Source organism: Solanum dulcamara, chromosome 4, assembly GCF_947179165.1.
Source record: "Solanum dulcamara chromosome 4, daSolDulc1.2, whole genome shotgun sequence".
NCBI lineage: Eukaryota > Viridiplantae > Streptophyta > Magnoliopsida > Solanales > Solanaceae > Solanum > Solanum dulcamara.
The window spans coordinates 65502929-65518691 of NC_077240.1; the positions used below are offsets into that span (position 1 = coordinate 65502929).

Here is a 15763-nt window from a genome sequence, read left to right on the forward strand (position 1 = left end):
TACTTTAACCGATAGTTTATGTCAGACTAAGAGTCATAGCTAGTTGTTGTTTCTAGTTGTTTCTTCTTCATTGTTGCTTCCTGTAAAACCAATATAGAAACATAAAGTTAGCACTATAATATGGAAGCGTGTACCATTCCCCTTTTTTTTTTTGGCTTCAAATATCCAGAAAAAAAATGCCTTCCACGCTTTTCTAACTTCTTGAGTTCTTTCCTTTGCTTAATTTTCCCATGAAAATCTCATGCTTTAAAGCCAAAGAAAACCACCTTAAACTCTTCCCCTCTTGTCTAACTTTACTACACGATATATAGCCATTGTCACAACCTAGCAATCCATCAATTAAATAAGACGAAAAAAATAAGGATCAAAAACCTCTAAAAGAAGTTTTAGAATAAAAGCTTCAAATGGATCATCGACCAAAGGTTTCTTCCAACTTGAAAGATTTGGAGAAAAATGGTAAAAGAGAGAAAATCGACAGACAGGAGGATGTGAACAAATTGGCAGATGATTTTATCAAAAATTTCAGGAAGCAACTTAAGTTTGAAAGAGGAGTCATTTAAGCGTTTTCAAGATATGATCAGCAGAGGGACATAGAACTGTTTAATTCTTTGTAAGGTGGAAATTTTCCATCTATATGTTATTTCAATCAGTCAATGGTATATTTCGTATTTTCTTTAATCATATTGGTGATAAATTCAAGGAATAAAGTAGCTAATATGGCACTGGAAAAAGATTTCCAAAATTTGATATTTGGAAGATCTATTACAAAGATGTCTTATAATTGTAGTGCAATACAACAAGGCATAAGCCACTTCAGCAGCCAGCACACCTTTTTCTTTTAATAATAGTGGTGTTCGAGCTGGCTTGCACACATGTACAACATAGATCGGGTAACTCCGTCTGCCAAGACTTTAGTTGTCAATGTGCTTAGCCTAACCACATTTTGATAATTCAATGCAACTTTCCAGCTACATTATAAAACACAAATATTGAAATCAAGCATGGGGAAGAAGGTAGGAACTGAAGATATCAGCTATATCTCCATGTCATTATATGCACAAAAGAGTATCTAAGACTAGAAGTTATTGGTACAAGACTACAGGCCAAAAGGATGTACAAACATATAGCTATCTGATCTCTTTCTGAATGTTATAAATAGGCCCAATTTTACTGCCAAAATCATCAGCAAGGTAGCTCTGGATTTGAACAATTTTCTGCCAATTGATGAATTGTAAAGTATGAAATTACCATAGAAATTCATGCATGAGCTATTAATCAATAACCTCAACCCCCTTCTTCTCTTCGAATTAAATCCCAACAATTCCAGGAGACATCCATCTACACACACTTCAAGGCAAGCAATAACTGCTAAGGCTGCCGAAGGTCATTTGGAAGTGTAAAAGAACAACGGAATTATTTGATTCATAACCAATGCAGGAGCATGCTGATGATTCGAAACTGCAACTCCAGAAAATTTTGTTCTTGAAACAGAAAGTAGAGGCAGCTCTCAGTTCTCATCAAGAAGAGTGGCTAAGACTTCCAATGCTCAAACTTGTAACACCTGACAATGCACAATATGACTCTTCAAACCTGCTCGTCCTGCGATACTTGACCATAAATTTGTGAACATAGTTCTGAAGTGACCTTTACCAGCAATGTTCTCCCAAAGATGTGGGTTAGTTTCCACACGCTTATCAGGACTCGACACATCAATGATGCTGATGCTCATGTTGTTACGAATTATACAAAGTTTACCATTAAGGGGAACCAGAGCAGCTGCTTCCATAGCACGAGAACTTCCAAGGTGGAGCTTGCTATCAATAAATCTGATCCATGAATGAGTAGATTCATCATATACTCTAAGTTTGCACCCATCACGACAGTCCAAAGCATATAGACGACCATTCATGGAGATGCTTGGGTTGCGCCAACCGGCAACCATCCTGTTGTTGACTGGGCTCCATGCATTTGTATCAGGGTTATAAGCTTCACTGAGAACTTCTCTGTGGGATCCCAAACCTTTTATAAACCACTTGCCATCATACACTACCCCAATAAAAGGCACCATAGCTGTGCTCATATCAGCTATAAAACTCCAGCGCTTCCTGTTTGGATCATAAACTTCAGCTGAACGAAGAGTCCTCTGTATTCCTTCACATTCTCCACCAGCAACATAAAGACAATTATTAATTACACAACAGCCAAAGAAATGGCGTTTGCGGAGCATGTCTGGTGCCCTGTGCCATCTATTTGTTCGAGCATTGTAAAAGATTACCCGTCGCATAGACCCCCTTATTGGATCTTTTCCTCCAAACAAATAAAGATGGCAACCACTAAGAACAGCACAACCAAATCCAAGGGCTTCACTATATTCCCCTGGAACAGGTGGAAGTGGCTGCCAAAGTTGGTAAGTTGGGTCAAATGCATGCCATGAAATCCGTCCATCACGATCTCTTTTAACCACATATACCCACTCTTCAGCCATTCCAAGATTCTTCCTTTGAGAGTAAAAGAAGTTACCAGCAAGAAGCCTATACCATCTTTTGCAAACTAGACGGAGCTTGCAAAGTTCAACACGAGGAACCCGTACTAGACAAGCAATTGCAAGATCATCAGGTAGGCTAGGCAGAAGAGGTGGCTGCACTCTTGACCTCTCCCTCCGAGAGTTTTTACTTTTGTGTGCATGGGAACTGATGTCTGACTGGATACAAAGTTTGGATCCGGGGACAAATTTCCTTGCCCCGGCAACTGTTTTTAAGCCCGAATCAACATTGCAATAGCATGATACAGAATCAACCTGCAAATTATTTGCAAATTAAGGAAATGCAGGTTTATTCTAATTTCTCTAATAACCAGAAAATGTAGCATGGGAAGAATGTTTTTTCTATAATAACACCAAAACAATAAGAAAGACAAATTTTATTCTTAGCTATTGACACAAATCGAGAAAGAAAAGTTTAGGATAGGTATTTTAATCTGATTTTTTGAGAACTCAAAAAGCCTGAGCAAGGTATATACGCAAGTTTGAAAACTGAAGAGCATAATTTTACTAGCTAAAAGATTTTCGTATAAGCCCTGCCAGATAATACACCAAAACCTTTTTTTGTCTATTTCTGTTCAGTCACTGTTTCGTTTTTTCTTCTTTTTTATTGGTGGGGTTTGGAGGTCAGTGTGTTATTAATCATTACTCGACAAATCGATCAATAACGCACAAGACTGCCCCACGTTTTTTTTTTGAAGACTGCCCCACATGCTTATAATAACAAGGTACTCACTCAGTGAAGAAAGCATGTAAATTATGGTCTTCCACATATATAAATAACTAATTAGTCTGCCTGCCAACAGCCTTCATTATCAGAAAGAAAAAATAAAGTCACGTTGCCCTTAATAGTCAATGCGGTACCACTTAAAAAATCATACTTGCTGGAGTTATTTGCACAATGCGGCATGCATATAACTTAACCAAAGCAATCTACTGCTATTCATTTTTCAGATAATTAGCACCCCTAAAACAATCTATTGCTATAAGACGATACTTCCCCAATGTTAAACTTAACCATATGACTTTTAGCACCTTTAATGCATACTAGATCTAGGTAGCCTATCCATGATCTACATCTTTGTATCTTCCAATGCGGGAGAAGCTAAATACCAAAAGTCAGCTCACATGCAAACCACATTAAAGTTAGCTTGTTTGATGACAGATAATGTCCTGGTCAAAGGTAATTAACTGATGTATCTTGACCTATAGTGTGTTCGATTACCCTTTATAAATCCATATTTGTTCTTCTAGCATAGCTCCACGTGTGTGTAAGGCGCTGTCATCATTGTACCAGTACAAATAAAGAGATAGCACCTGACAGAAAGGCACCTCCATAAAGTTGCTAGATATAGCAGCTGAAGTTCTCCGAATGGAGAGGACCAGTATTATTGATGTACCTTCTTGGTACTGAACACTCTTTTCCTTTTTCTTCACTTCCTAATGTTGATTTTATTGCTTTCACCTTCAATTTTACCCATTCCCCCAAGAAAAAATCAATCTTATATGTTTCATCGTCTTTAGTTTCCCTCATCTAACCACCACTTTTTGCAGCTACTTCAGATAAAAGAATTACTACCTCATTCACTAAGGTGTTCTCAGAATGGTACTAATCCTCGGTCATTCTGCGAAAATCATAGTACTTTTTACATCCATACATATGTGAATACATAGTCTTCTGCAGCTTTATGCACACATAAAGTAAGCTGCTATTTCTACTATTACACCATCCTTAGTCCATCAAGAAAGATGAGATACTCTTAGATCTTATCAAGGATCACATTGTACAGCGCACCTAGAGGCTTCATTTACAACAGTTTATGAAGCCGATGTAAAATTTCCAATAAATAGATATATGAATCAAACTAGATTAAGACCATATATCATACTCATATATGTACCATTCACATTTAGATTTTCCATAGTCAAAGTCAACCAGTTGCAAGAAGTTTGATTTCCGAAGCAAGTGTTAGTTCCACATGGTTGTGGATGGGGTAACTGGTCTCTTTATATGATCTCGGGCAATTCTCTTCATGAGCTAGCTTTTGGATTGGGTTACGCCCAAGGTCCATTTTCTTAATATGGTATTCAAGCCAAACCCATCTCAAATTTTGATTTACCCGATGTTGGACCCCATGTTATATTGTCACCGGTCCTAGGGGGTGTTAAAAGTCCCACATCAGTTGTAGATGGGGAAATTAGTGTATTTTATATGGTTTATAGCAATCCTCTCATCATGAGCTACCTTTTGGATTGAGTTAGACCCAAGATCCATTTTCTTACAAGACTAGTTGATATCATGTGGATGTTTCTTCTTAAGCATATTCATCACGTTAACTGATAAGAATTAATATCCTAGCAACTATCCTTGCACTCAAGTGTATAGCTTAGCATTTAATGAAGTTGTAACACCTCGGAAGTTGAAAAGCTGAAGAAGGAAAGAAAAAGTTGCAAACAATTCACTGGTGCAGGTTCCTACGAGCCGACCTACGGGCCATACAAAGTCTTACGACCCATAGGAGGGTAGTCGTAGGTAGCCCTGACACTTGGGAAAAAATTGAGTTTCAAAGGATGGTGCACGAGGCCTACCTACGGACCGTACAAGGTCCTACGGTCCGTAGAAAGCAGCCGTAGATGGGGGGTCCTTGAAGTTGGAAGAAAATCAGAGTTTCTGAAGTTTTCCTACGGACCCACAAGACGATTCGTAGATGGACCAACGGCCCGTAGGAGGTCATAGGTGGAGATTCAGAGGGTTGAGTCATAGGGTTCAACAGGACGAGTAGGACCTATGGCCCGTAAAAAGGTCTACGGACCGTAGGAAGGATTTGTGGGTTTTGGACTTGGGCTACTGACTTTCTGAAGTCGACCTACGGACGACCCAGACGGTCCATAGGGAGGACCGTAGGGTCACCTCTGACAGTTTAATTCCAAGGCTATTTTAGTCAATTCCTATTTATTTAATACCTAAGCTATGTCGTTTTGGACTAGTTCCTAAGACCTATAACTACCCTTACCCTTCAAAATCTACCCATTCCCTCTCAATCACTCAAAACCCCTAAGACTCATAAGAAAATTCTCTCTCAAGATCACCTTTTCCTCCAAGCTAGGGTTCAAGGATTCAAGTCTCCTCTTCAAGGTTCAAGGCTAGAATTCAATGAGGTATGTGAGAATTTCATCCATGGATTCCTTTTCGTCCATGTAGTCCCAAAGTACTTTCAATTCCTCTTTTTGATTGCTTCCTAAACCCTAGGTTTTTGATGATCTTGCATGGAGTTTAATCGATTATGGTTTATTTCACTTCTATTGATCTTATTATGCATGATTGGATCTTAATTACATGTGTTTGATGAATTTCACATGAACCCATACATTATGCCTATTTTATGATTATGAACTATGTTTAAGAATTATGCATGCATCATTAATTGAAGAACTATGATTTTAAGGATGCTTTTTAGATAAAGTATCAATAATGTTTTTATGAAAATAAGGTTGCTTCAGAAGGTGAAGTATTCTTATCATGAAGGATTTCCATGATTTTCTATGAACAAAGCCTATCATGATTTAAATGCTTAGATAAGTGTCTATGAATATGTTATGAAATCATGATTTGTTAAATGAACTATTCTTATGATTTTCAAGTATGATGAATTTGGTCTTACAAGATTATTATCATTTTAAAAGATCATGCTATAATTATAACTATTCTTGTTGAGAGTATTACCCAGCACCGAGTTGGACTAGTGGCGATTACCCAGGTCCTAGAACTATGTGGCCCCTTAGGATTTGCCTTAATTGACCCTAGCTAGTGGATCCACAAACAACTCATGTTAATCGTCCTTACCTTGGCAAGTAGGACAATCTCTTTTCGGTCTGGGAGGGATGACACAGGACTCCATGTTATAGCTCACATGGTTTATGACGGTTAACGGTATCTCTCACTTATGTTATGTTAAGCTTATGATTTTCTTACAAATATTGCATTGATCATGTTTCATCTTTCTCATGATATTTTAAAGGATTATATCATGTTTTAGCTTGGTCATTACATGCACATTCTCCATACTCAGTACATTCCATAGTATTGACCGCATACTTCTTTTGTCTATATTGTTTTATAATATAGGTCACGATGCTCCTACTCACGCACGCAGTTAGTATTGGATCTTATCAGCACAACATTGCTTGGTGAGTCCTCATGGTTCGAGGGCATGGCCACTACATGAGTTCCTTATGTCTCTTCATTTTCAAACTTCATTTATTTCAGTTATTTCGTGAGCTAGGACTTGTCCTATGCCACACGTATGATAGTTGAGGCTATGTCATACGAGTATGATTTCCGCTTTATCATTTTTGTACTCAGATTTTCCTTTATATTGAGATTGTTATGTTGAGACTTATCTACCGCGTTTCAATTTATGTTTGGTTATCTTGTTATCTTAAGTCATGCTTATGCTAAGAGGCTTGTTTAGGGTCTTTCGGGATCCTATTCGCCGTGTCACTTCTAGGATGTAGCTTGGGTCATGACAGAAGTGGATGAAGATCATGGGATATTAGAGTTCAAACTCCTGGTTGAGGCAAAAAAAAGCTAGGTAATTATTTCTTTCCATTTGCCTAGGTATGTACTTAGGTGGCTCGATGGATAGGAATGGAGTATGTATTTTAGTATATGGGACCTAAGGGAGCAAGTGTTGGAGGTTAGGAGGATCAATGACAGGATAATGATGATTAAGCTAGTCGTTGAAGGCCTTACTTTGAACATTATTAGTGCTCACACGCCTTAGGAGGGCTTGGACGAGGAGGTCCAGAAGCACTTTTAGAAGAATTTGGATGAGGTAGTGAGGGTTATACCGCACACCGAGAAGATACTCATTGGCGGAGATTTCAATGGCCACATCGGGGAAACTTCTAGTGGTTTTGCCGATAAGCATGAAGGATTTGGTTTTGTGGATAGGAACGGAGGTGGAGCCTTGCTCCCAGATTTTGCTAAAGCTTTTCAATTATTGATAGATAACTCGTGCTTTCAAAAGGAAGAGGACCACTTGGTGATAGATTACATACTTTATAGGAAGGGTGATAGAGGCCTTTGTAAGGACTACAAGGTTATCCAGAGTGAGAATCTTACTACCCAACATAAGCTTTTGGTGATGGACTTGGAGATTAAGAAAGAGACAGGAAGAAGAAGACTTTATATGACCGAACGAGAATTAAATGGGGTGTCTTGACCCCTGCCCTATCTCGAAAGATGAGGGAGAAGTTGATGGGTGGGCTTGGAGGAGTAGTGGGGTTGCGGACAACATGCAAGATAGGAAAGCTAGTTGCATTAGGGAAGCAGCCAGAGAGTGCTAAGGGTTTCAAGGGGTAACTTTGGTAGTCATCGAAGAAATTGGTGGTGAAATGGAGAAGTCCAAGAAAAAGTGGCAACAAAGTTGCAAAGTGGAGGCAAAGAAAGTTGGCTATGCAAAGTTTAGTGGAGTGCAAGGGTGAGGAGCAAAAGCGGATGAATAAGGAAAAGTATAAGGTGATAAAAAAGAAGGCTAAGTTAGCAGTTACAACGGTAGCTTTCGAATGCCTGCATATTGAACTAGGGGACAAAGGTAGAGATAAGAAGTTCTACAGATTTGCGAAGGCAAGAGATAGATAAACTCAAGACTTGGATCAAGTGAAGTGCATCAAGGATGAGAAAGACGAGGTGTTAGTGGAAGAGACACTCATTAGAAGAAGATGACAAACATACTTCCACAAACTCTTGAGCGAATAAGGAGGCGAAGACATTGTGCTTGCTGATTTGGAGCACCCTGAGAGACATCAAGTTTTGGGGTATTATAGGTGTTTTGAGGTTGAGGAGATTAAGTGTGCTATTAGTTAGTTGAGCACGGGAAGAGAGACTAGACCAGATGAAATTCTGATGAAGTTTTGAAAGAGCATAGATATGGCAAGTATAGAGGAGTTAATTCAGTTGTTTAATGTCATTTTGAGACAACAAAGATGCCTGAATAATGGAGATAGAGTACGATGGTTCCGTTGTACAAGAACAAGGGTGATATCCAAAACTGGGTATCAATTGCAAAGTCACACTATAAAAGTTCGGGAGAGGGTGGTGGAGATGAGGGTGAGGTTGGGTGGGTCCATTTCTGAGAACCAGTTCTAATTCATATCGGGGCGATCTACTACAAAAAACATTTATCTTGTGATGGGAATGGCGGAGAAATATAGAGAAAGAAAGAGGGACTTACAAATGGTGTTCATTGATCTTGAAAAGGACTAAGACAAAGTCACGAGGGAAGTCTTCTAGAGATACCTAGAGGCTAGAGGCATGTTGGTCACTTAAGTTAGGACGATAAAAGACATGTATGATAGAGCCAAAACTCGAGTTAGAACAGTGGCAGGAGACTAGGAACACTTCCATGTTGAGATAGGGTTGCACCGGGGATCAATACTTAGCTCATTTCAATTTGCCTTGGTGAATTGATGCAATATATTCAAGATGAAGTATCGTGATATATGTTATTTGCAGATGGCATAGTACTGATTGACGAGACACACAATGGAGTTAATGCTACAAACTCTGGAGCCTAAAGGGTACAGGTTGAGCAGGACCAAAATGGAATATTTAGAGTGCAAGTTCAGTGATGTTATGCATGAGGCAGGCGTGGAAGTGAGACTTGACACACAAGTTATCCCTAAGAGAGATAGTTTCAAGTATCTTGGATCTTTAATCTTGGAAAGTGGGAACATCAACGATGATGTCACACATCGTATTGGTGCGGCGTGGATGAAGTGAAGACTTGTCTCCGGAATCTTGTGTAATAAAAAGGTACCATATAAACTTAACGGTAAGTTTTATAGAGTGGTGGTTAGAGTGACTTTGTTGTATGGGGCGGAATGTTAGATAGTCAAGAACTCTACGTTCAGAAGATACAAGTTGCGAACATGAGGATGATGAGATGGATGTTAAGGCATACTACGAGTGATAAGAATAAAAATTTCTAAACCAAGGTAGGAGTGGCCTCTGTTTTGTCCAATAAGAGAAATGCGAGGTTGAGATGGTTTGGGCATGTGAAGAGGAGACGCATAGATGCCCAGTGAACAAGTGTGAGAGGTTGGATATAGTGGGTACAAAGAGAGGTAGAGGTAGGACGAAAAAGTATTGGGGAGAGGTGATTAAATAGGACATGACACAACCTCAGCTTACCGAGGGCACAACCTTAGAGGAGAGGGTTTGAAGGTCACAGATATTTTCCTATTCATAGGTCTGTATCAACTAAGTCTTTGTCTACTTCCCACAAATATCTTTTTGCATCCATCTTTTTTAACCTGATTAAGGTATAAGGTTAGTAGGGAGTGGAGTGGAGTGTTGTCTTGCTTTTCCATAGGTTTAGGCAGTGTTTTGAAAGGCGAGCGCCATATCACCTTTGGCGAGAGGCGAGACCTTGTCACCTATTCCCTACGAGGCGAGGCGAGATCAAAATGGTGACAAAAGGCAACAAAAAGGTGAGTGGCGACGCGGCGAGGTGATAAAGGCGCGCCTTTTTTTTAAAAAAGAACTGATTTACTAATTAAAAGGCAATATTAGGGTTTATTTGGTGTTTTGGCAAACCTGCGACTCTCTTCTCTCCTTCGTGCAACTCTTCTTCAGTTCTTTCTTTTTCAGTTTGAGTCTTCGAAACATCAGTTGCTCAACAGGTACGTTTTCAGTTCTTCAAGTCTTCTTTTTTTTTTGGCTTCTTCTTCTTCTCTTATTCTGATCTTCTTCTTCTTCCATATGCAGTCAGCACTCAGCACTCAGCACAGCAGTGCACAATGTGCTCTGTTTTTGTATTTCTGGAGCTACCAAGTACTGATTGCAATCTGCCTATATTTTTTTTAAAAATAAAAAATTCTTCTTAATTTATTTCTCCCCTACTCAATTTTAGAGTTCTAGTATTGCTTGTCAATTGTCTTATGAATTATTGATTCATTCAAGTTCTAGACTTTTAGTATCTACCATTAGTTTTTGAATTGAAATATTTGCTAATATATATAATTTCTATTGAGATTTTGGATATTTATATATGCAATTAAATATTTTAAGTTTTTGGTATTTATTGGCACCTCAATTCATAAAGGCGAGGCAGACCCTTGTCGCCTTTCAACATACTGGATTTAGGCTTGGTGGTGTTTTTCGTAGTATTAGTCTTATTCTTGTAAAAGGGCAGCCCGGTGCACTAAGGCTCCCGTTATGCGCAGGGTCCGGGGAAGGGCCTATCATCATCTTGTAGTGTCTTGTTTTTGATTTCTATCATCATCTGTTATTTATGGTATTTTGGTTAGTGCACTATTTTTTTATTGTAGTTGTTTCATTATTAGTTGTCATGTTTTCTGCACTGATGTTTTTCCTTTTTATACCTACTTTGATTTGTTGTATTCAAGCTGATGGTCCTCCAAAAATAGTCTTTCTATCTTGATGAGGTAGGGATAAGGTCAGTGTATACTCTACCCTGTCAAGGCCCCACTGTGGGATTTTACCGGGTGTGTTGTTGTTGCCTAAGTATCATGGACAGATTAGCAAGTGGGCCATTGAATAGTCTAGGTTTATGCAAGCTACCCTAGACACCACCATTATCCAAAAACAAATATCCTAGAAACTATCCTCGTCATATCCAGTGAAAATTTATCATAACAAGGTAGTAGTGACTAGCAGATATGAGTTAAAAAAAAAAAAAAAAACACTGCATAAAGTGAAGAACAAAATTCTCAGTTTTTCTTTCAAATTGAGGGAAACGTTAACCCAGAAGGCACCTTTCTTTTCCCCACTTTTTAAAAATCTTTTTTACCCCTCACTCGGAACTCTCACCCCTTTTTGCTCCGTTGATTACTCCAACCCACAACTTAGGTTTTGAGTTGGAGGGTGCTTATCATTTGAACAACCCCTCTTATCAGAAGTCAAGTTGAAGAAGGACCTTAGCTGAATTCTAAGGAGAAATGTTGCAGATTCAGCAGGAAAATTATGCTAATCCAAACCCCAAAAGACCAAATTCAAAACAAACCAAGCACCAAAATTCCTCCAAAAGTTGCTCTTTAACCAGAATTTTTCATAAGGATATGGAAAGAAAGGCATTCATCAAAGAAATTAACAAACAAATAAAGATGAAGAGCAGTGCACTCACCAGTGGAGGTTGAACTCGAAAACTTCTATGTGCATTTGAAGACCTTTCAATTGTTTGGTCCATCTTTGTGTACAAGATTTCATTCACAGATAAAACCCACAACAAAAATCAAGATTTCACCCCTCCAGACACAGATCAAGACCTTTCTGCTCAAAAATTAATAAAAAAATCTTATTACCAGAATTCAACACAAAGAATCAATTTTTTTTTAAAAAGTAACAAACTACACCTTTTTGGAATTTCTTTTTTAGAGCAATTGCAGAAGGAGAGAAGTATCTCTCAGTCTCACACTAAATTTACTCTCCCCTTCTTAAAAAGAGCGAACATAAGCTGAAGATTACAGCTGGAAAAATTGTCTTTTACCTAGTTCAATTTTATTTGCAGATTTTGATAATCACTATATACATTATTGCAGAAAAATTAAATTCCAGTTCTTGGCACAGGACAAAAGAAAAAAGGTTTACCAGATTTTTCAGTGGTCGCATTTAATTTATTGGGTCAAATCCAAACCGTTCTGTCTCTGTTTTGTGTGTCTGTGTGAAAGAGAATTGAGAAACACATGCCAGTTTGTGGCGCGGAAGACGGGATGCTGTACTAAAAAAGAGACTAGTAATGTTATTTTATTATAAAAATAATACTACAATTTCATAATAAATTATTCTCTAATTTATCCTAACTAAATATGAAATAAACTTATTCAATAATTAATCTCAAGATTAATTATTTCTTATTATCATACTAAATGAGCTTTTAGAGGTGGGCGATATGAATTAGCATACCAAATCAGAAAATTAGATATTAAAAATCTATGATATTTGATATGGTAGATGATATATGACATATATTTTAAACTTTTTCGGTATTCAGTACAATATATGCTATGCATTTTAATTTTTTTTATTTGGTATTGAGTGAGGTATTTAGTATTTATAAATTAAATATCAAATATTGTAATAAAATACATAGTTACATAAATTAGTTTTATATAATATTATAATACTAACAAATCTACAGCCTCGTACTAATGCAAAACTACATGTTTAATTAAACTTTGATTATTCTGTCTTGATTGAAGTATCTTTTTTTTATGTAATTGATTAACAAATGGAGTTGCTTGTACTTTCTTTAGATTTTTTTTTTGCATGAGTTAAATATTAATATAATATAATTGAGATATTATTTAAAAAATCGGCATCATAATTTTCTATTTGTTATTACAGTTGATGTTGAACAAACAATGATTATTGATTCACTATATTACATAAATCTTGAATCATACAAAATTAATTTGTTATGATAATGATATAATATTTTTAAGAATCGAAAATTAAAATCACCAAATTAAAGATTCAAATATTGTACCATAAACCATCTCATACCATGTCCACCTCTAAATATACCCCCCTTTCCCAACCCAATTTTTAAAAAATACTGAAATACTATTCAAATTTGATTTGCTTAAAGTTTTTTGCATGGTGACTAGGGATATTTATCGGGTGGTTCAATTAGATATTTATATTCAATGGTTTGATTTATTAATTATTGATATTTAAATATATTAATTTGCTAATTTAATTAACAAGAAATCAATTGGTTCAATATAAGTATAGCGGTTATCGATCGTTTATTAGTTAAATTATTAATTATAAAATTCTAAATTATTTTTTAATCGTTCTTATTTGTTTCAAAGCATTGATAAAATTCATGAGATTTCATTAAAATGATAAAGTATTAAAGATCAAAAGACATATGATCGGGTTATTGTGACTATTACTGTTATTATTTTCATTATTATCTCGGATGTGGTGTATCTTTTCTCTAAGAGTGTGGTCGGTCCAATTTTTCCATGTTCAGTTGGTTTCAATATTTTGAAAAATATTTTTTAAATGGAGTTATTTTCTTCCAATTTAAGGAAAATGACTTCCCTACTATAAATTGGGAAAATATTTTCCTAAATTCTCTTTCGACTTCACCACCCCCACCTTGAAACTCCAACACCTAATTCATCCAAATCCCCCCGTCCCTAGCCCCTTAACCTACCACCTCTCCACCCTTGATCGACTCAAGATTCGACCCAGGATTGCCAAATTCGAGACCCAGCCCGATCCTAACACAAGATTTGATGCCTAATCCTAGATCCTCCTTGACTTAGGACTTAACTTCAACCTTGAATTATGACTCAACTTCCAACCTCAAACAGATATGGGAAACGACCCTGAATCAACATATGACTAAACCTCCGACATGAGACATGATACAAACCTAAAGCTCAACTAGTTATAGTTTGGTGTTGAGGTCAGGTCTTGAGTCTTGGGTCTCGGGGTCGCAGGTTGTGTCTCAAGGTAATTCAGGGGTAGGTCCCATAATTACTGAATGGGGTTGGGCGCCAAGGTTGGGGATAGGGTCAGGTCAGGTCTGTAGGTCAAGTGTCAAGGTTGGGGTGGTGTCTCGGGGTAAGGTCTCAAGGTCAAGGTTGGGTTTTAGGTTTGGGTTTGGGTCCCGAGGTAAGAGTTGGGTTAGGGCTTAGGGTTATATTCTTTGTCAATCCTTTCAACCTTTAATTCGAATTTCCTCCTAGAATCAAAGTTTATGAGTAAGAACCCTAGAAACTCTTGAAATTGGTGAGACATCATGTGGGGGTTATATTTATGCATGTATTTTGATTTTAAGTTGCTTAATTCTACTTTTTAGAATGAAATTATGGGTTTAATTATTATTTATGATATTGGGGAACCTATGTGTGCATTGTGGAGCCATATGTGTCCTTGTTGGGGAATATATTTTCAAAAGAAGGGGTTATGATTGATCCAAAGAAGGTAGAAAAAGTTAAGAAATGGGCTAGGCCCACAATTGGGATAGAGATCCACGGTTTTTAGGGCTGTCTAGTTTTTACCATCAATTTGTGGAAATATTTGCTTCCATTGCTTCCAAGTTGACCCATCTGAACTAGAAGAAGGTTCCGTTTCAGTGGTCAAATGAATACGAAGAGTTCTTCCAAAAGCTCAAGACTTTGTTGATCACAACGCCTATACTAGCTCTGCTTGAAGAAGGTAAATATTTTGTTGTTTACTGTGATGCTTCATATTTTGGTTTGGATCCTATTTTGATTTAGGATAAACAAGTCATTGCATATGCCTCTAGACACTTGAAATTTCAGTGAACTATCATACTCATGACTTAGAGTTGACAGTTGTGGTATTTGCTCTAAAACTTTTGTGGCACTACCTTTATGGCATCCATTGTGAAGTATTCACAAGTCACCGCAACCTACAACACAATTTTACTTAGAGGGATTTGAAATTGAGGCAGTGGATATGGATGGATTTGCTTATAGATTATGATGTGACTATTTTATATCATTTGGGAAATGCCAATATGGTATCTGATGCGATGAGTAGAAAGTCTGAGAGCATGGGTAGCCTCGGAAGTTGAAAAGGAAAGGTTCAAAATTTTTCTGGTGCACTAGTTCTACGAGCCCTTTGTACGGACCATAGAATGTCGTACAGATTATAAGAATCATTTGTGGTTTGAATGATGGTTAATTTACAAATCAGGTCAACGAGAGTGATCTGCGGACCGTACAAGGTCCTACAATCTGTAGAGGTCTCTGGACTTGTCCTACGGACCAACATGATGGTCCGTAGGAGTGTCTACGACCCATAGGTATGTAGTAGATTACCCTAGACTTGGTGTATTTCATCACTTAGTTCTACGAAAGGTCCTAGGGACTGTAGGAAAGAATTACAGGTTGTAGGTGGTCTTGTATATTGAGATTCAAAGAGTTGATATTAAGGGCTCAACAAGACGAATGGACCTACAATAGGTAGAAAAGTCTATGACCCATAGGAGGTAGCCGTAGATAAAACTTTAAAGACTTGGGATTTGGCCCTGATTTCCATGAAGCCTTTAGACGGTCCATAGGAGGACCTATGACCCATAGGTAGGGTCCATAGAGTCCCTTCGACAGTTATTTCTCAAGGTTATTTCCTACTCTTTTAATGCCTAAGCTATGTCGTTTTGAGCCTATTCATAAGACCTATAACTACTTTTACTCTTCAAATTTCCCCTCATTCCG

The 15763-nt window shown here is 37.5% G+C and overlaps 1 protein-coding gene across 3 annotated transcripts; it reads right to left on the reverse strand.

Moving 5' to 3' along the window:
- Positions 1-1014: 1014 nt before the first annotated feature.
- On the reverse strand, positions 1015-12273 carry LOC129887493 (F-box/kelch-repeat protein At1g55270-like). Of its 3 annotated transcripts, none has more exons than XM_055962612.1 (3): positions 12153-12273; positions 11689-11834; positions 1015-2797 (listed from the first exon to the last, which is right to left on the reverse strand). In XM_055962612.1, the coding sequence occupies exons 2-3, from the start codon at positions 11749-11751 to the stop codon at positions 1547-1549; spliced, it is 1314 nt and encodes a 437-aa protein (XP_055818587.1). In that variant the 5' UTR covers positions 11752-11834; positions 12153-12273; the 3' UTR covers positions 1015-1546. The 3 variants fall into 3 exon arrangements, with proteins under 3 accessions (XP_055818587.1, XP_055818585.1, XP_055818586.1); XM_055962610.1 differs by lacking the exon at positions 12153-12273 and adding an exon at positions 11918-12137; XM_055962611.1 differs by lacking the exon at positions 12153-12273 and adding an exon at positions 11918-12131 and having other exon boundaries at positions 11689-11837.
- Positions 12274-15763: the final 3490 nt, after the last annotated feature.